Genomic DNA, 22,027 nt, shown 5'->3' on the forward strand with positions numbered 1-22,027 from the left:
GTAGTGTAGTATAATAACAAACAATAATAACCAAGAACAAAGAAGTTCAATCAAATGAACATGTAGTGTAGTATAATAACAAACAATAATAACCAAGAACAAAGAAGTTCAATCAAACAACAAGAAACAAATTTAACTAAACAACGACAAACAAGTTCAAAAAAAAAACAACAAACAAGTTTAACAAATAAGTTCTTCAAAACGAAAACGAAAACTAACCTTCAAAAGGTGAGTTCGTCGAAATAAAGTTTCGTCACACTGAGAGAAAGCAGAAAACGCCATGAAGGACAAAAGCACGAAAGCATACATAAAGTAATTAATTAATATGCATTTGTATCAAATAGAAAGAAAGATTACATGCTCGTCAAACTTTGTTCCAGGAAAGTTTGATAAGAGAAAGAAGGTATTGCGCGCTAAAATAAAGGAAATGCTCAAATTTTTATTAAATTTACTAACCTTTTTGACGTCGAATTTAAAAGTCATTTGACGTTTTATATCATTTTACGTCGAATTACAATTTTAAAGGACCGTCTAATAAATGCATTTATTTACAAAAACGTTACCGCTTATTTTTAAGTCAGAATGTTTAACGCGTGATGTTATACAATTTTTGTACGGGTGATTAGGCTTAGACACTGTACAAGGGACTTACCCTTAAGCCAAGCCATAATTTAAAATTTATTTTAGTGGAATGTGTTGTTTGTTCTGGTTTCACGGGGACCAAAATTAGAGCCTAATGTCTATTCCCACGAAAGCAACCGTACCATGTCCTCAACCTCCTATATAAGCAAACCCCATTTGGCTCTAGATGATGCACACAAGATATCAAAACCTACCTCTCCTAGACATTTGCTAGGTTTCCCTAAACATTTTCTGCATTCAAAAGTTTCGGCAGCATTGTTTCCATCCTTCGTTAATCCTTGAGACTACATTTGTGAACTTGAGCTAGCAGCATAATGGATAAGGTGGTACAGATGGTATCAGAGAAGCCAGTGGTGATCTTCAGCAGGAGTTCCTGCTGTATGTGCCACACCATCAAAACCCTTTTCAGTGACTTTGGAGTGAATCCAAATGTTCATGAACTTGATGAGATACCTAGAGGGAAAGACATTGAGCAAGCTCTTTTAAGGCTAGGGTGCAATCCCTCTGTGCCTGCTGTCTTCATTGATGGTAATCTTGTTGGTGGAACAAACGAAGTCATGAGCCTTCACCTAAACCGGACCTTAATCCCAATGCTTAGGAACGCAGGTGCTCTTTGGGTTTGATACTTCACTATTAACCTTTGTCATCAGCCACTCAAAATCTGTTTTGGTTACATGTATAATTATGGTGAGGTTATATGTAAGGCCGGCCAGATCCATTATAGGATTATGTATATTAGTACAACAGAGTTTATGTATGTGCTGCTAATTTGTAATAAATAATAAGGCTAATTAACTCGACTGGTAAAAGTGTCATTTAATTAGCCTTTTTTGTATTGAATGTAGCTTTCTGTTTAGCTAATTATAATAAACTTTGCATATGATATGAATTTTTACAGCTTGTTTAATAATCATGCTACAGTGAATTGTGTAGCTTTCCAGCATTTTCACAAAATTGATTTCAGAACAAGACAGAAAGTAAAAATTAAAAAATAGAAGAAAGGGGAAGGTGCAGAAATGTGTTTGACTATTTTCTACAACAATCATTGGATTCAAAATAAAATAACAGAAGAAATGGGATGACACAAATGGAAAAAAATAATCTATTGGTGTGAACATTGAGCAAAATCCTTCCTCCAAGCTCTCTTTTTTCATCTTTTTCATATCAGAAAAAGAAATCAACGGAATTTCTCTTTACCTTTGGGAAGTGGCACATTCTAAGACTAGAAACATAGACCATGTGATAGGGCATTAAGGCAACAAAGGTTGTCTTGTTCTTTCACATAGTTGGTGAGTGACAATCACAGAATGGGAATAAATCTATCAGTACAAGAAGTGAGTGCGAAATGTCAGTAACATGGTTCCTCTGTCACATCAAATAGTTATATGCCGAAGTTAGAAAAAAGACAAGGTAGAGGAAAACTAATTGAGCATATCTTCAAGTTAAAGAGCCTCTTAAGTCTTTCAGATTAAGGAAAAGTGGTTATATTCTAGAGAAAAAATGGACTCAGGATAGGTCCATTATGGAGTTGGACCCCCTCCAACACTATCTGTTTCCCGGAATTATATTATATATGTATAATAAAACGATATGAAAGAATATGTAATCCAGTATTATTCTCCGTGTGAGACAGATGAAAATGAAAAGCACTAACGTTAGAGATAAAATTGGTATGCAAAAGTCATAATCATATTTAACAAATGAATAACTGTGTCACTTTTGTACAACTTTTATCTAACACTATTTTAAAATACATTCATCTCAGAAGTCAAGGTTGACAAGTATTTTATATTCCAGCTGGGCCTGTGCAAGTGTCACAAATTTGGATGCCCTCCTCATGATAAATGAAAATTGTCAATAACATTTTCTTGACAATGAACACATTTCTCAAATGATCTTACCAGCCTCGATAATGCTGTTTTATTACGTCCTGTTGCTTCAATAGAAAAAGTTACAAAACATTTGGTGTCATATGAGTGCTTCTCCCTATACCTCACTCATTTCGTCTTGTACCTCCTATTAGACTTATTTATTCTTTATCTATTAAATTGTGTATATAAGCACTGTATGCACTCCCTTCACTAATCATTTCTTTACTTTTAAGTTGTTCTTTGTAAGAACTTGTGTTCTGAAGTGCCATGGTGATACATTATTGTGATCTGAATGTTAGTAATAGCCATGTTGTGTGGTTTGTGAGGAGAAAGGCAAGAAAAGATGGTGAAAGATTGTAAATACCCTTAACCGGTGTTCGAACTGTGGTTAAGGGAACATCGACGTTCGAACGTCGGTTAGATCTTACAGCACTTCGAAATTCGTCAGTCTAAACTGAATTTTGAAATTCGATTAACTGTGTTGTTGTTTTTAGCGCACTTCAAATTGCGCTCGTATATGTTTTTGTGTTAAGTTATTTTTTTAATGTTTTATTTAGTTTTAGTTAATTTTGTTTTTTATATATATTATGTTGTTTTTTTATTTGTTTAATATTTTTTTATTTGTTTATTTAAATTGTAATATTTATTTGTTAATCAATATGTTTTTATTTTTATTTTTATTTTTTTTGAAAATTTAACAATGAAATATAAGTTTTGAAATAAACAAAAAATATTTAATAGAATTTCAAAATACGAAACAAATTAAAAATATTCAAATTAAAAAATATTAAATATTAATAAAATTACTAATTAAAAATTAAGAAACAAAATAAAAAGTATAAAAATTCATAAATAAATACATAATAAATAATATTTAAAGAATTTTAAATTATAAAAAAAACACAACAAATTAAAAATAAATTAACAAACAAATAAAAAAGTCAAAAAATACAACAAATAATTAAATAATAATTCATATTAAAATAAATAAAATATATCAATAAATAATTACAGATTAAAAAGACAAACAAATATAAATTTTGAAATAAACAAAGAATATTTAAAAATATTACAAAATACGAAACAAATAAATAAAATTTCAAATTGAAAAATATCAAATATTAAGAAAATTACAAATTAATAAAATATTAAGAAATAAATTCAAAAGTATAAAAAAACCACAATTCGAAATGTGGCAACAATAAACCGGTGTTGGAATTGCAGCGACATTCAAAGCAAAGAGTAAAGTAAGAATAAGTTATAATGAAAAAGAATATGAAGTACGCTCATAAAGAAAAATGAAATGCAAAGGGGTGTAAGACTTTTTTGTCTCATGGTCAAAGATTCATCTGACAAGGGTAAAAATGAAAATTAAATAAAAGTTAGAGGTGCAGGATGATATATGTGAGGTCTAGGAAGAATCTCTCGTCATATACTATCAATATCTCAGGTACAGAAATCATCATCATCAGTGTTCACTTTAAATAATCTTCCATACTCTTCAATTTCCTTTCTTATTATTAAAATTTTTTAATCGATCCTCTATACCGATTAATAAACTCTAATATTTAATTTAGTATGATATTGAATCAATTTAACAATTAATACTATAATAAATACATTATAAAAGTTTCAATAACCATACATTTAATTTTTATATATAAGTTTTTTTAGACTTTTGATTAGTGTTAGTTTAATCATAATCCAATTTTACTAAACTTAATTAGTGTATGGTATCATGTTGCATATCAATATAATGACAAAAAAAATGCATAATTTTTAATAAAACTAAAAAAGATATAATAATCCATTCTTTTACATTTGTATTGTTTGTAATTAACAAACTATATACAAGACAAAAACTTGTCTTTTATTTATTTGGGTATGTTTGATGCTCCTCTTATCTAATATTACTCATTAAATGGAACCTATACATTAATTTATTTGAAATTTGGTTAACGAATAACCTCACCCTCTAATTTATTTGGAAAATGTATTATGTTAGCATGTACATTTTTATAACATTTCTCTGAAACTTAAGACAGATATTATGAACTTTTGGATGAGATTCTCAGCTAAGATGAGATAAAACTAAAAATAAAAATAAAAATAAAATTAAAATGAACTTCTTTATAAATTTAAACTAACTGTATATAAGCTAACTGGTAGAATATTTATTATATGACTGTAAAAATTGTTTTTAATTTATACATAAATTAATTATAATTAATGAAGACAAATTTAATCTATTAAAGAGTTTGCTTCAAGTTTTTAAATAGTCTTATATGTTATGAGGCTAATATGGGTGAGACCAATTGTATCAATTTATAACAACAACAAAAACTGTTTTATTTTCGTACAAAGACAGGTTCAATCATAGAAGATGAACAAAAATTAAATGATGTCACAAACAGCAAATAACGACTACTTTTGTGCTGTTGGTGAACCTGAACATAGAAAATACCATGAAACATATTAAAGAGGAGAAGAAGAAGGGGAAAAGTGATTGATCAGACTCAATCACCGGTGATGATGATCAATCACAATCTCAGACAATGCTTCATTGTGTGTTTGTGACTGTCTCTTAACTTAGGGTCACTACCCTTACCCACAGGGTACACACGTGGGGTGTCATACACGCCATCTTTTACCTCATTCTTCTCCCACACAAGTTTCAGGAAGGAACACACCTATGCATGCATTCAGTCAACCATCACTGATGCACACTGGACCCCACCCTATCTTTTTTTTTATTCACTCAACATTTTCTTCCAATTACTTAAAAATAAATATCCCACTTGAATCGAACGAAGATGTCTAATTTTCTACTGATTAAAAATATCAGTTTTTAATCTCATAAACAAAAATGTTATGTTTTTTATCAGAAAGAGTTTTATTTCTCGTATCTTTAAGCAGCACTATTTAGAAAAAGCAAGATAATCTTTTTTTGCAAAAAGTCATATGAAAAACCAGTTTTACATATTGTAATAAACATATTTTCTTAACTACAATTCTGAAATTTTCAATCAATAAATAACAGTTATTTAAATTTATTTATATTTTTATCTATCATTCATCAATATTTATTTAACTAATATGAATGTAATACTTGGATGGTAGAAAATTTGACAATATTCTCTTTCACCGTTGTCAAGTGCTGATGCTAACATGTGCCTTCTCTCCCTCTCTGTTAATAAGTTAATGTATATCCTCTCTTTCACCGCTGCCACCTCATCCACTTTGCTTAGTTTGATGTTGTTGTGGGGATTTTCTTCATTCATTGTCGGTGAGCTTTCTAGCCATGACACTGAGGATTGTTGTGTTATTGTTTTCTTTGATTTGCCCTTGTGAGTGTGGACTTTGAATTTTCCAAGCTGGTTACGGGTTTTCTAACTGATGGGCAAGAGAAAAGGAGCGATCTTGATTTGCATTCTGTTTAGGGAAAATGTTTCTTTGACTTTGATGATAATGTGGTCATCCTTTTTGGAGTTTTGGTGCTGTTTTCAACATGTTTCTTGCTTCACTCAGATTTCAACACTGCTTTGAGCTTCGAAGAACAAAATGTTCGGCTTCTCTCGTAGGCATATGAAACTTGGCAGGTGAAAATATTTCTTTTACCTTTTCTCCTTTCTAATTTGAAATTTCTTTTCATGCAGCCGGAGGTGGTGAGGTAGCACTAGTTCTTTAAGGGTAAGGGTATATTTGGGGAAACAACTAAATTAAGTGCTTATTGAATAAGTATATGTAAGTGTTTATCTACAGGTTGTTTCTACGATCAAAGAGAGAACAAGGTTAAACCATTTTCATATTTGTTTCAAAGGTTATATTCAAGAGTTTATTAATGTTTTACTAGTGTTTATGTCATAGAATGAGTTCAAAAAAATTGAAAATAAACTCTTTCAAATGTACCCGTATTGATGTTTTATTGATTTTTTTATTATTGTGTTGTCTCAGTAGATTGAAGGTCCAGCTTTCTGACACTCCCCAGGGAACTAGAAGCCCAATCAGGCATCACCAGAAGCGAAATGTAAACTCTAATGTCATATTTTCAGCTTCATTCCCTATGTGGGGTTGAATTTGTAACAATGAGGGTTTTCCACTGATAAAGCTTCTTATAGGGTGATGGAGTTGCAAGGACAAGTGGTCATTCTGAGGAAATTGACAGCCAGTTTTTGTCCGCTACAGCTGAGATGCATACTAGTACATCAGGGAGCTCAGAGAGCTGGATGGTGTTGTCAATTGCAGGGGAAAAGCCCGCTCCTAGATCTTATGTATGTAATTTTTGTGATTCGTATTATTTTTAATATTTGGTCCTGATCATTTTCTGGAAGTCTTATGACTTGTGTGCGGTTTTGGTTAAGACTTGATTATTATTCTTTGTGAATAGCATGCTGCTGCGGTAGTTGAGAATAAGATGGTAGTGGTTGGTGGTGAATCAGGGAGTGGATTGTTAGACGATGTGCAGGTAAGGGTACATTTCTTGTTTTGGAGTTGGAACACTTATGATGGGAACTGGGAACATTGTTCCTATTATATAAGCATCAATATTAACATTAGATAATTATTTGGTTCTTGGCTCATCACAGAAACTGAGATCTGGATACAATTCATTGTTATTGCCAGGTGCTAAATTTTGACAGATTTTTGTGGACCACCGCATCCTCTAAGCTTTACTTATCGCCTAGCAGTCTTCCACTAAAGATTCCTGCTTGCAAGGGGCATTGTTTGGTACTTTAATACATGGTTTTTACAACATATTCGCAGAGTGCTTACCTTAATCTATGGTTGCAACTTATTCCAGTCTCAACTTTCTTGTGTTTGATGATAATTTGATCAGGTTTCTTGGGGGAAAAAAGCACTCCTTATTGGAGGGAAAACAGACCCAGCAAGTGACAAAATTTCTGGTTCACCCTCTTCTTCTTCACATATGTAATAGCTTTGTCCTTGTTCATGTGGCAAAACTGTTCTAATTGTCAGTTTTGTTTTTTTAGTTTGGGTGTTTGATACAGAGACAGAGTGCTGGTCCCTCATGGAAGCAAAGGGAGACATACCGGTAGTCAATTTTCATATGATAAAACTGCAATATTATGAATTTAAATGTTAGGGCATATGCTCTTGGATTGCAATTTTCATATCTTGCCCAATCATATTACTTAGTAAATCATATATCGTGGAAATCATTATATATGTATTAGTATTATTATGTCTAGGTTCAGTAAATAATTTACAGATAATTAACATAATTAAGAAATTGTCCGTTGTATTTGTTATATTCATTTTTTTTTAATCTGGTGTAGTTGAATTACAGTTTCGACACACATACCTCTATTTTATCCCTCTCAATTAACTGAAAGTAAGTCTTTATCAAATTTTCTGGAAGACATGAGCTGAAACAGTTGCACACAAATAATCTAAGAACTAGGAACTAATTCTATAATGAAAAAAAATAAACATTGCCTGATCTAATGTGTCATAATTGAGTTTCTTCTATTTGAATCTGTTTAGGCGGTACTGACCAATGTTTTGTTCTTGGTAGGTTGCTCGCAGCGGTCACACGGTTGTTATGGCTAACTCTGTTTTAATATTGTTTGGAGGAGAAGATGCCAAAAGGAGGAAACTGAATGATCTACATATGTTTGATCTCAAGTCCTTGACATGGCTTCCACTTCACTACACGTAATTGTGATGATACTTTGTTATGATTGATTTTTGTTTTTTGCCAATTTCAAAAACTAAAGTTTCGAATTTCATGTGACTATCTGTTGATAAGGACTTGATTTAAATGTCTAATTACTTTTAATAAGTAATGCTGTTATATCACTTATAGGGGAGCAGCACCTTGTCCAAGATTCAACCATGTGGCAGCTCTTTATGATGGTAAAAGTCTATTTATATTTGGAGGAACATCAAAATCCAGGACCTTGAATGACTTGTATTCACTTGACTTTGAAACAGTGAGCTCTCTCTATATTTAGTGAAACTTTTTTATTCCTCAAGATGAAGACTAAATGCTCATTCATTGTTTAATGAATGGAAATATACGTTCTTTCAGATGGCATGGTCAAGAATAAAAATACGTGGTTTCCATCCATCTCCAAGAGCTGGTTGCTGTGGTGTATTATGTGGCACTAAATGGTATATTACAGGGGGTGGAAGCAAGAAAAAACGTATGCTTTCTAATGGAGGAAACAATTATGCATAATACTAGAGCATACTATTTATTTATATATTTTAAGCTTAACCTTTTACACTGCAGCATCAAAAAATTAATTTATCCATGAATTTACTGATTTGGTTCTTGGTTACTATGTTGCATTTGTTTTATTCCTATTATCTTTGTTACCAGTCATCATTTCATCTGTTAATTATAAGAACACGAGAATTTGAGATTTGGTCTCTACAAATATCTTCTTCTCTTCCTTTTTAAATTTCTAATTTTCTTTGCATATTTCAGGACACGGGGAGACTTTGGTATATGATGTTGTAAAAAGTGAGTGGTCTGTGGCAATTGGGTCACCTCCATCTTCTATTACGACCAACAAGGTTAGATTTTTAAAAATTTCCCTGCCCGGTTTGCCTGTAATATTCTGCTGCTACCTCGTATGGTTATCTCACTGCATTTATTGAAATTAATGCTTTTAATCATTTGGCGATTTTGATGAAATCTTTGGCTATAATTTAGTTTTGTATTTTTTTAATTAGATTTTTTCTCAACCTATAGGCTGTAAAGTCTATCAATTAGTTTACCATGTATCTTACATTTCCTGACTTAATTCTTCAATCTCCAGCAGTAGTTCCTTTTTTTTGTATGCTTGACTTTATACAGTATTAAACAAGCATGGTTTTTTATTTCTGTTATGATAGCAGGGTTTTAGCCTTGTACTCGTGCAACACAAGGATAAAAACTTCCTTGTTGCATTTGGGGGATCCAAAAAGGAGCCATCAAATCAGGTTTGACATAAATGCATAAAGTTGTGGTATGAGTTAATTCTTGTGGTACCTTTAACCTTTTTCTTGATTGTATTAGGTGGAAGTGTTGATTACAGAAAAAAATGAATCAAGAAAGCGACCAACTTCGACCAAAGGTCAAAGATCTGAATTACTTGAAAAACATTCATTATCTGCTGGATTGGCTTCTCAACTTAAAAAGGACTCTTCCAAACATTTGATTGACTCTGTTGTGCGACAAAATCTTGCATCTGTAATTGAACACGGTTCTGAAAGGAAATCTCTGTCTGAAACCCTTCTTGAACAAGATTCCAATTCCCTCCCTACCAAGATCTCCCTTCGCAGGCAATTTGATCATCATGAAGAATACAATCCAGATGTCAGGATCGACAAACTTTCAGAAGATGAAAGTTCTTTCCCTCAGGTAAACACAAATTCCCATTATCCACCCTCTAAATATCTCTACATAGTTACAGACAATGTAATCAGCTTCTTTTCTGATCCTGTCTCCCTGCTTCATTGCTGGGTTAGACCATGTCACTATGACACTGTCCTAGTCACTGCCATTCATTCAGTTGCATTGCATGTGCGGAAAATTAAGTTTTTGTTATCATTTTTGTTGAAAAGCCAAGCTGCTTATGTTGTCATCTCTACTAGGGTTCACTTGATGCATCTCTCACTCCTTTCCTATCATCACATTCACATATAAGTGTATTATTTTCAGTAGTCCATAAGGTCAGAACTATTTATTCTGATGTTAGGAATAGATTGTATTAAATATCAGTAGCAATCATTCCAATCCCCATGCCAAGCCAATGACCTAATACTGTAATTTACTATACACTTCAGGCTGCGGATCATAGAACAAGTCAAAATGACCCTGGTAGTCAAATGAGATCAAGTGGCACCAAGACCAACATGGAGGAACAGTTCTCAGTATCTGGAAATTCAAATCAACAAAACCTCGCATTTGGAAACCTTTTGCTAGAAAGTGATGATGTGTCATTCCCAGAAAATGGTAAATCAGGATCACTGTCTGCTGCTTCAAGCATCCATCATCATTATGAAACTAAAATGTCTTCCCTAGTGAGAAAATTTGGCATTCTAGAGGGGCAATTGTCAGCTGCATTAGGGAGCAGAGAAGCTGCTGAGAAAAGCTTAGCATCTGCCTTTAAAAGCCGGCAGGAGATGGAGAAAAACTTATCTGACACACTGAAGGAGATGGAGTTGCTGAGAGAGAAACTGGTGAGTGCAGAGTTATCTCAAGAAGAAGCTAACAACCTTTCGAACTTGGTCCATGCTGACAATGTAAGGCTTGAGCATGATGTGGCTTTCCTCAAGGCTGTTTTCGATGACACTCAAAAGGTATATAAACCCTTCATTTGATGAAAGTACTTGCATTGCATATCTTTATAAAAACTTTGTTGACTTAGTAAAATCCTTTTAGTAGGAATTGCACTCAACCAGAGGGGTTCTTGCAGCAGAAAGAGCCAGGGCATTCCAATTACAGGTATATCCTAGGATTGATTACGAATATTAAGTCTTTGTTGTACGTTTTGGTAAACCATATTATTTTTGTTTTGTATGTCCAATTATGATGTTCAAATTGAGGTGCTGTTTGTGTTGGAATTTCTGTGCCATAAAAGTCTAGCATATATTTTCACTAGTAATTTTCATGTTCTCACCATACTTAACATCTATATTGTATGCATAGGTTGAAGTTTTCCATCTCAAACAGAGACTTCAATCAATAGAGAATCGAGCCCCTACTCCTAGGAAACCTTTTCACCTATAATGCTTTGCAAGGTCAAATGATGACATGCCTATGAACTTCAGCACAAATGATGAGACAATCCTTCTATATTATGTGGACACAATCTATCAGGGGAAGTGCAATTGGATGATGGCGTTGAAGACCTACAGAAAGACAGAAGCACATTTTATAGAACTTACCTTTTGGCTGAGAAAATTGGATCTGTGATGACGTTTTTTAACCACTGAGCTTCACCTTTCTTGATAAAGAGTTCATTAGTCCTAGTATAATTAAAACGTGGTCAAATAAATGATAATTAAATAAGTTGTTAATTTTCTTGTAACGTTCTAAATAATAAATTAACGTAAATTTTTAACAGATCAAGTTAAATAAAAATTAAAATTAGCATAAAAATGTGACTAATATTATTTTTGAAAATAGAGTACTAATAGTTAGAAGCTAAATAAATTATCACTGCATTTAAGTTTTAGATTGAACAGAAAATAAATCTATTGGGATTGGTTCGGAGTATAGTAAAGACATCAAGAACTAGCATGCAGCACATGGATATGCTCAGCGGTAAGGATGGAGAGGAAATGTTTATTATAATACCAAATTGTTACATTAAGAAAAATCATAGTTGAAGTATATTAACTTAAAAACAGAGCATGCGCTCTTCCAGTCACCCATCAATTGTTCCAATATTTTAGGATGTAGGGTACAGATTCAAGAGTTAAGCTAATGTAATCCGGCGGATGCCAAATCAAAATTTTCAATAATAACACCTTAAAAGATACTTTTAAAATAGGTTTAATTGTTTAGTTTGTTCCTATTTTTATTATTGTGTGTCAACTTGTTCTTCACTTTAAAAAAAATGTCAACTTAGTTTGCATTTTATCAAATATACATTAATCAAGTTCATTCTCTTAATTTTACATAAATACAATTAACTAGTGATGTAGAAAAAAAAGTATGCATTTTCTTCTCTTTCCTCACCCAAAAATAGTATATATAAAAAACTTATGTGTGAAATCGATAATCAACTTAAATAAAAATTCACGTAATCTTATAGTATTTTTAGTATAAATCTTTACAGATGAAAATACTATCGTAATAATTTTAGTTTTATTGTGTTTAAACAATTAGAACTAAATATTTAATTTGAATTTTATGTTTTCGGCCCTCTACTATATATTATGTATTTATGTATTATTGCATTTTAAAATGCTTGCAATTAAGTTTGTAAAGAACAAATATATGCTTAAACAATGTTTAATTTTATTGTCTTAACTATAATATTATGACTACAATAATATTATCTAATTTTTATTATTCACTACTTTAATCTTTATTTACATAAAATAAAAACCATTATTAAAAGTAAAACTCGTGCGTAATTATTATAAAAAGTAAAACTTGCGCGTAATTATCTAATTCCACGTTACATAACGTTCTTCTTGTTCCATCTCTACACCTTCTTATAAAAAAGGAGGGACAAGAGCGTTAGTGTAGAGAAGGAGGGAACAAGAAAATTGTTGTGTCATGTAGGGTCGAACGACTACGTGCAATATTCCTATTAAGAAACTTGCTCTCGAGGGGAAAAAAATGTTTCAAAAGTGTGGTTTCTTTTTACCTATAAGACTTCTCGTCACCTATGTTTGATTTTAAAGCAATGTGTTAAAGGTGATCTACTCATCATATTACAACAGTTACATAAGGTACAAAGTATGTTTTTGAAGTTACTCTCCTAACATACAAATTATATAACATACAAAAAATAAAATAAATTAAAAATAAAATAAAGAATAAATTAAGAATAAATTAAAAATATATTTCTCTCTTAATTTCCAATAGGAATTGATTTTTCTTAATTTATTAACTATTTAATTTTTATCATTCATTACTTTATTATTTATTTACGTACAATAAAAATAAACTTTAAGAAAAAACAAATCCGCATGTAGTCACTCTACCCTTCAGTTGAAATAGTTTTTTTATGAATACTCCGGGACCATTCACAAAGGTAAGAAGAAGAATACTAACTACTATTTCGCCATTAAGAGAGTGGATAAATAACAGCAAACTAAGGTCCTTGAAGAGGTAACTCATACAATTTCCAAAACAGATATAATGTAGTTCATTTAATGATTTGCATTTGTGTGTTTTCTTGCACTTTGTGAAGGTCAGGATTCATCCCAAATTGCTTCATACTAATGTAATGAAATTCTGTGATGGGTAATATTCCTATTAAGAAACTTGCTCTGGAAGGAAAAAAAAAGATTCAAAAGTGTGGTTCCTTTTTAGCTACAAGATTTCTCGTCACCTCTGTTTGATTTTAGAGCAGGAAGGTAATCTACTCACAATATTACAACAGTTACATAAGGTACACAGTGTTTTTTGAAGCTATTAGCGGACAAACGATAGTAACGTACCATAAAAATAATTAAATTAAGAATAAAATAAAGATTTGTTATTTATTTACGTACAATAAAAATAAACTTTAAGAAAAAAAACAAACCCGCGTGTAATCACTTGAATCTATAGTTGAAATAGTTTCTCTTTTTATAAATACTCGAGGATCATTCACAAAGGCGGCAAGAAGAAGAATACTAACGAGTATTTCGCCATTAATAGAGTGGATAAATAAGGTCCTTGAAGAGGTAAGTCATTCAATTGACAAAACAAATCTAATGTAGTTCATTTAAGGATTTTTTTTCATATGTGTTTTCTCGCACTTTTTGAAAGTCAGGATTCATTCCAAATTACTTCATAGGAATGTAATTAAATTGTGTGATCCGTAATATTCCTATTAAGAAACATGCTCTGTAAGTAAAACAAAGTTTCAAAAGTGTGGTTACTTTTTAGTTATAAGACTTCTCGTCACTAGAGGTGTTAATTTAACCCATGGCCCTAGGGCCAGCCCCAACCTATTATTGAAAAAGTCCTATTTTAAGAAGTCCCTCAAGTAGGGGATCAGAAAAAAGCCCCAACCCCAAAACCCTCTCTCAAGTGGGTTAAAGTGGGTTTAGCTCCATTGCAAAACTTTAATTAAATTTTAGAAACAATATAATTTATATATACATAATTTATTGTAATTTTATTCTCTTTTTTATATATACATATATATATATATATATATATATATATATATATATATATATATATATATATATATATATATATATATATATATAAATACCAATATAAAATAGAGAAGTAAAAATAATTGTTTTCCATAAATTAAAATTAGCTTAAATGTTATTATCTTATTAAATATATATTTTAATTAAAATAATTATCTTATTAATTTCATTTTGTTGGTAATATTTTGTAAATTAAACATTATTATTCATTTAATTATTTCTAAAACTTACTATTTTGATAAACTAAAATAATTATTTATAACAAAAAATTATTTATAAAATTAATAAAAATTATTTATATTCATTTTTACAATTATGATAATAATGATCTTTTTAATTTTTTTTCAAAATAAAAACTCAAACACATATATATATTTTGGATTGAGATAGTGATAGATAAAGATATATATCCTTCAAGTCACAAGCTTTATAAACGTTTGACCTTATTTTTTTCGATAATTCATTTAATCAAACATTTATCTCCTTTTTTTTTTCTGGTTCTTTTAAATCACAAAATTGATAAACGAACAACATATGATTTTTTTTAAATATTTTAAAAAAAGTGTTGTATACTATTTTAGTAATAAACTGTTAACTAAACCATTAGTATCTATACATCACATACAATGAGACATAAAAAGTAAATGGAACAATGATTAAGGTGATTGTGTTTCTTTTTAAAAATTTGTTACAAAGAAAAGCCCATGGACTAGCCCTGACCCATAGGGCTTTTGGGGTATTTAGCCTTGTGAACTTTTTTAATAAAAGGCTTTTTTTGCCCCAGGACTAGGGCCAATCCTTATGATGGGGGCTTATTTAACAGGTCTATTCGTCACCTATGTTTGATTTTAGAGCACTATGTCAAAGGTTATCTACTCACCATATTACAACCGTTACAAAAGGTACATAATGTTTTTTTGAAGTTACTCTCATAAGATAGTGGACAAACGATGGTAACGTACAAAAAAAATAATAAAATAAAGAATAAATTAAGAATAAATTAATAATTTATTTTTCTCTTAATTTCCAAGATAGGGATTGATTTTCCTTAATCCATTAACTATTTAATTTTTATCATCCACTACTTTATTATTTATTTCATATGTGTTTTCTTGCACTTTTTGAAGGTCAGGATTCATTCCAAATTGTTTCATACAAATGTAATTAAATTGTGTGATTGGTAACATTCCTATTAAGAAACATGTTCTGGAAGTAAAAAAAATGTTTCAAAAAGTGTGGTTCTTTTTAGTTATAAGACTTCTCGTCACCTATGTTTGATTTTAAAGCATTGTGTCGAAACTATGCAATTTGTACAACCAGATGTACAGACAGTATGTCTGGGATTAGCTGCTTCAATGGGATCCTTTCTTTTGGCCGGAGGCACAATTACCAAACGTCTTGCATTTTCTCACGCTTGGCGCGAATGATTCTTTTTTTTGAGAATATCTAGAATAGATATCTATCTATCTATATATACTATACCTTCGCCATAAAAACCAAAGTAATAATAGCATGGTATTTTGAATTCCATATGCAATTTTTTTGAATCATTTAATTATATATAGAAAGAGTAGTATGAAAAATAGGGTATTTCCAATTTTTATCAACAGTTACACAAGCTACACAATGTTTTTTTGATCTTATTTTCATAAGATAGTGGACAAACCATAACGTACACAAAATAAAATAAGAATAAAATAAAGAATAAATTAATAATACATTTCTCTCTTAATTTCCAATATAGGGATTGATTTTCCTTAATCCATTAACTATTTAATTTTTATTATCCACTACTTTATTATTTATTTACGTACAATAAAAATAAACTTTAAGAAAAAACAAACCTGTGCGTAGTCACTCGAATCTAGAGTTGAAATAGTTTATCTTTTTATGAATACTCAACACCATTCACAAAGGCAAGAAGAATAATAGTAACGACTCTTTCGCCATTAAGAAAGGGGATAAATAAGGTCCTTGAAGAGGTAAGTCATTCAATTTACAAAACATATATAATGTAGTTCATTTAATGATTTTTTCATATGTGTGTAGGACTCATTCCAAATTGCTTTATACGAAAGTAATTAAATTGTGTGAGTGGTAATATTCCTATAGAGACATGCTCTGGAAGTAAAAAAAAAGTTTCAAAAGTGTATAAGACTTCTCGTCAGCTATGTTTGATTGTAAAGCACAAAGATCACCATATTACAACAGTTACACAAGGTACATAATATTTTTTTGAAGTTACTCTCATAAGATAGCGGAAAAACGATAGTAATGTACAAAAAAAAATTAAGATATAATTATTATATAAATGGAGACAAATTGAAATTTATAATGGGTGGTTAAATAAGATGTAATTAAAATATAAATGGAGACAAATTAGGGACATGTGAAATGAAAATTGTTTTTATTATACTTTTATTTATCCAGACAAAATTGGGTATTGAAATCACCTATTTTTGATTTTAGAGCACCCATTGAAGGTGATCTGCTCACCATATCACAACAGTTACACAAGTACACTATTTTTGAAGTTACACTCCTAGTAGTATGAATCATCGACTCTTTGTTTTTTGTATGCTTTTGATTCCTTCTCAGTCTATCTTACTGTAAAATGGTCATATCTAATATAAATATGTTTATGAATTTTAATCTGGAGATCTTGGAAATTTTTATATTGACTATGTGGATGAATTGCAAGATACTAAGTTTTCCGAAGGCTCTATTCACGACATTATGCATGTATGGTGAAAGCTTTACAGTAGGTTCAATAGTCCTAGTGTAGTCTATTTTCCTATATTTAGGTTTTATTATTCTTATCATATGCACTTGTGATATAATATATAGGCTTTTACATTCAAAAAGAATAATTCATTGCAATATCAAACCATCAAATATTCTACTAGATAAATATGAGTGCATAAAGATACATCTTGGTTTAGTTTTTCAAATCAGTTTGACCTAATTTAAAATAAAGTATGCACTTACTTTTTCCTTGATTATGTTATTTTGGATCAGCGAGGGAGTTAAACAATATATCAAAAGCTCATTCTTTCTCTATATGTTTTTGAATCTCTATTATACTAAGTTTCTTTGGTTCCATCTTCCTTTTTTTCCTTTTCCTTTTGATTCTTGTAAACATGAAAGTTGTATAGAGTTTTACTCTAGGTTCCTTCCAGGTTGCTTTTGGTTCTTTTCAGTTTTAGAGGTAAATAGTTAGTTTTTTCTTCAATAGGTTAGCCTAGTTCTTCAAGTTTTCTTTCTTCTCTTGACTCATGCCTTAGTCATTCTAGTTGGAGGTTTTTCTTTCTTTTGGGTGGTATATGTTGTAACTAGGCTATTTTCTCCTCGTTAGGTTATGGATTGTCATTGTTATATACAATTTATTTTGCAGTTTTGTTTGCTCAATATCTGAGTTTTTACTTCATATATTCATTTATTTCGAATTGAGTTTTAATATATATAGGTACAAATATTAAAAAAAGCAAAATGATATAAATCATTTTGAGTGACTTTGGAGTGAATACAAATGTTCATGAACTTGATGAGACAAAGGACATTGTGCTAGCTCTTTCAAGGATATGGTGCAATCTCTCAGTGCCTAATTCAAATAATAAAATTAAATTTAAGAATAAACAAGATATCAACCTTACCAAAATTAAAAATAAAAGAACATTACACACAAGATAGATAATAGCATACAAAAAAATAAAAGAAATAAATAAAATAATAAATAAAATAAGAATAAAATAAAATTGAAATTTATAATGAGTGGTGAAGTACATGTAATTATTATATAAAAGGAGACAAATTAGGGACCTATGAAATGAAAAATATTTTTATTAAATTTTTATTTATCCGGACAAAATTGGGTGTTGAAAAGATTACCCATGTTTTATTTTAGAGCACTGCATTGGAGGTCATATTACAACAGTTACACAAGATATATAGTGTTTTTTGAAGTTACTCTCCTACGAGTATGAGTCATCGACTCTTTCTTGTTTGCATACTTTTGATTCCTTCTCACCCCATCTTGAGCTAAAATATTCATATAGAATATAAATATGCTTATGATTTTTAATTTGGAGATCTTGAGAATTTTTGGTATTGATTATGTGGATGAATCGCGCGATAGTAAGTTTTCCGATGACTCTATTCACGACATTAAGTATGACATTGTGGAAGCTTTATAGTTGGTTCAACTGTTCTAGTTTAGTCTATTTTTCTACTTTTAGGTTTTATTATTCTTGTCATATGAATAATTCATTGCAATATCAAACCATCAAATATTCTTACTTTGAAATGAAGTGTGCACTTACTCTTTCCTTAATTGTTGTAGTTATGTGATTTTGGATCAACGAGGGTATTAAAAAATATATAAAAAGTTCATTCTTCCTCCATATGTTTTCAAATCATTACTATACTAAGTTTTTTTGGTTCGATTTCCTTTTATCCTTTTTCTTTTGTTTCTTATAAATAAGATAGTTGTATAGAGTTTTACTCTGGGATCCTTCTAGGTCGGTTTTGTTCTTTTCAGTTTTAGAGTTAGATAGTTCATTCTTTAGGTTAGTCTAGTTTTTCAAGTTTTCTTTCTTCTCTAGACTCATGTCTTATTCTAGTAGGAAATTTTTCTTCCTTTTGGGTGGTATATGATGTAACTATACTCTTTTTTTCATGTTTTTCTCATTAGGTCATGGATAGTCATTGTTATATACAATGGTTTTGTTTGGACTTCCCACTGAGTTTTTACTTCATATATTTATATATTTCGAATTATATTTTAATACATATAGGTATAAATATTTAAAAAAGCAAAAAGATGTAAATCTTTTTTAGTGACTTTGGAGGGAATTCAAATGTTCACGACCTTGATGAGGAAAGGACATTGTGTAAGGGTGCAACCCCTTTGTGCCTAAATCAAATAATAAAATTAAAATTAAGAATAAACAAAATATCAACCTTACCAAAAGTAAAAATAAAAGAAAATGACACACAAGATAACGGACAAAAGATAATCTCGTACAAAAGAAAAATTAAAAAGAAATAAGAATAAAATAAAATTAAAATTTATAATGAGTGGTGAAATAAGATGTAATTATTATATAAATGGAGACAAATTAGGGACCTATGAAATGAAGATTATTTTTATTATATTTTTATTTATTCAGACAAAATTGGGTGTTGAAATCATGTTTGATTTTAGAGCACTCCATCATAGGTGATCTACTCACCATATTACAATAGTTACACAAGGTACACAATGTTTTTGAAGTTACTCTCCTAGTAGTATGAGTCATCGACTATTTGTTGTTTTCATGCTTTTGATTCCTTCTCACCCCATTTTACTCTAAATGTTCATATCTAATACAAATATGCTTATGAATTTTAATTTGGTGATCTTTGGAATTTTTGGTATTGACTATGTGGATGAATTGTAGGATAGTAAGTTTTCCGAAGACTCTATTAACGACATTGCGTATGACATGGTGAAAGCTTTAAGGTAGGTTCAACAGTTCTAGTTTAGTCTGTTTTTCTACTTTTAGGTTTTATTATTCTTGTCATATGCACTTGTGATGTTATATACAGGTTTTTACATTCAAAATGAATAATTCATTGCAATATCAAACCATCAAATATTCTTACTTTGAAATGAAGTGTGCACTTACTCTTTCCTTAATTGTTGTAGTTATGTGATTTTGGATCAATGAGGGTATTAAAAAATATATAAAAAGTTCATTCTTCCTCTATATGTTTTCAAATCATTACTATACTAAGTTTTTTTTGGTTCGATCTTCCTTTTATCCTTTTTCTTTTGTTTCTTATAAATAAGATAGTTGTATAGAGTTTTAATCTGGGATCCTTCTAGGTCGGTTTTGTTCTTTTTAGTTTTAGAGTTAAATAGTTCATTCTTTCTTCCGTAGGTTAGTCTAGTTTTTCAAGTTTTCTTTCTTCTCTAGACTCATGTCTTGGGTCATTCTAGTAAGAAATTTTTCTTCCTTTTAGGTGGTATATGATGTAACTATACTCTTTTTTCATGTTTTTCTCATTAGGTCATGGATAGTCATTGTTATATACAATGGTTTTGTTTGGACTTCCCACTGAGTTTTTACTTCATATATTTATATATTTCGAATTATATTTTAATACATATAGGTATAAATATTTAAAAAAGCAAAAAGATGTAAATCTTTTTTAGTGACTTTGGAGGGAATTCAAATGTTCACGACCTTGATGAGGGAAGGACATTGTGTAAGGGTGCAACCCCTTTGTACCTAATTCAAATAATAAAATTAAAATTAAGAATAAACAAAATATCAACCTTACCAAAAGTAAAAATAAAAGAAAATGACACACAAGATAACGGACAAAAGATAATCTCGTACAAAATAAAAATTAAAAAGAAATAAGAATAAAATAAAATTAAAATTTATAATGAGTGGTGAAATAAAATGTAATTATTATATAAATGGAGACAAATTAGGGACCTACGAAATGAAGATTATTTTTATTATATTTTTATTTATTCAGACAAAATTGGGTGTTGAAATCATGTTTGATTTTAGAGCACTACATCAGAGGTGATCTACTCACCATATTACAATAGTTACACAAGGTACATAATGTTTTTGAAGTTACTCTCCTAGTAGTATAAGTCATTGACTATTTGTTATTTTCATGCTTTTGATTCCTTCTCACCCGATTTTGCTCTAAAATGTTCATATCTAATATAAATATGCTTATGAATTTTAATTTGGTGATCTTGACTCTATTAACGACATTGCGTATGACATGGTGAAAGCTTTAACGTAGGCTCAACAGTTCTAGTTTAGTCTGTTTTTCTACTTTTAGGTTTTATTATTCTTATCATATGTACTTGTGATATGATATATAGGTTTTTACATGTTTTTACATTCGAAAGGAATAATTCATTTCAATATTAAACCATCAAATATTCTAGTAGATAAAAATGGGTACGCAAAGGTACATGATTTCTTAGTTTAGTTTTTCAAATCAGTTTGATCTAATCTTAAAAGAAGTATACTTTTTCATTGATGGTTGTAGTTATGTGATTAGTTTCAGAGTTAGATAGTTAGTTCTTTCTTCAGTAGGTTAGTCTAGATCTTCAAGTTTTCTTTCTTCTCTCGACTTATGCCTTGGTCATTCTAGTGAGAGGTTTTTCTTTTTTTGGATAGTATATGCTGTAACTAGGCAATTTTTTCATTTTGTACCTCATTAGGTTATGGATTGTCACTGTTATATACAATTTATTTTGCGGTTTTGTTTTTCGCTTCCCAATATCCGAGTTTTTACTTGACAAATTTATATATTTCGAATTTTTTAATATATATAGGTATAAATATTAAAAAAAAGCAAAAATATATAAATCTTTTTGAATGACTTTGGAGTGAATCCAAATGTTGATGAACTTGTAGAGATACCTAGAGAGAAGGACATTGTGCAAGCTCTCTCAAGGCTAGGGTGCAACCCCTCTATGCCTGATTCAAATAATAAAATTAAAATTAAGAATAAACAAAATATCAACCTTACCAAAATTAAAAATAATAGAACATGACACAAGATAGCCGACAAAGGATAGTATTGTACAAAAATTAAAATAAAATAAAATAAAATTGAAATTTATAATGAGTGGTGAAGTACTATGTGATTAT

General features: G+C 30.1%; 1 protein-coding gene and 1 pseudogene across 4 annotated transcripts; both read left to right on the forward strand.

Annotated features, from left to right (window-relative positions):
• Nucleotides 1–800: 800 nt before the first annotated feature.
• On the forward strand, nt 801–1,531 carry LOC124828508 (monothiol glutaredoxin-S4 pseudogene; annotated as a pseudogene).
• A 4,150-nt stretch (nt 1,532–5,681) lies between these two features.
• On the forward strand, nt 5,682–11,592 carry LOC124828567 (uncharacterized). 4 transcript variants are annotated; one of them, XR_015779782.1, is made up of 17 exons: nt 5,682–5,799; nt 6,042–6,112; nt 6,468–6,540; nt 6,632–6,784; nt 6,901–6,978; nt 7,137–7,241; nt 7,351–7,417; nt 7,505–7,566; nt 8,050–8,189; nt 8,341–8,467; nt 8,566–8,680; nt 8,968–9,056; nt 9,378–9,464; nt 9,541–9,885; nt 10,311–10,826; nt 10,909–10,971; nt 11,176–11,251. XR_015779782.1 is itself a non-coding variant. In XM_088091652.1 (17 exons), exons 2-17 carry the CDS (start codon nt 6,075–6,077, stop codon nt 11,254–11,256), a joined length of 2,136 nt encoding a protein of 711 aa, XP_087947778.1. In that variant the 5' UTR covers nt 5,688–5,799; nt 6,042–6,074; the 3' UTR covers nt 11,257–11,592. The 4 variants fall into 4 exon arrangements, 3 of the variants coding, with proteins under 3 accessions (XP_087947778.1, XP_087947779.1, XP_047157867.1); XM_088091652.1 differs by having other exon boundaries at nt 5,688–5,799; nt 10,912–10,971; nt 11,176–11,592; XM_088091653.1 differs by having other exon boundaries at nt 5,691–5,799; nt 9,381–9,464; nt 10,912–10,971; nt 11,176–11,592.
• Nucleotides 11,593–22,027: the final 10,435 nt, after the last annotated feature.

The sequence above is a fragment of the Vigna umbellata genome, chromosome 5 (assembly GCF_029865625.1).
Source record: "Vigna umbellata cultivar VRB3 chromosome 5, Vumbellata_1.0, whole genome shotgun sequence".
Taxonomy (NCBI): domain Eukaryota; kingdom Viridiplantae; phylum Streptophyta; class Magnoliopsida; order Fabales; family Fabaceae; genus Vigna; species Vigna umbellata.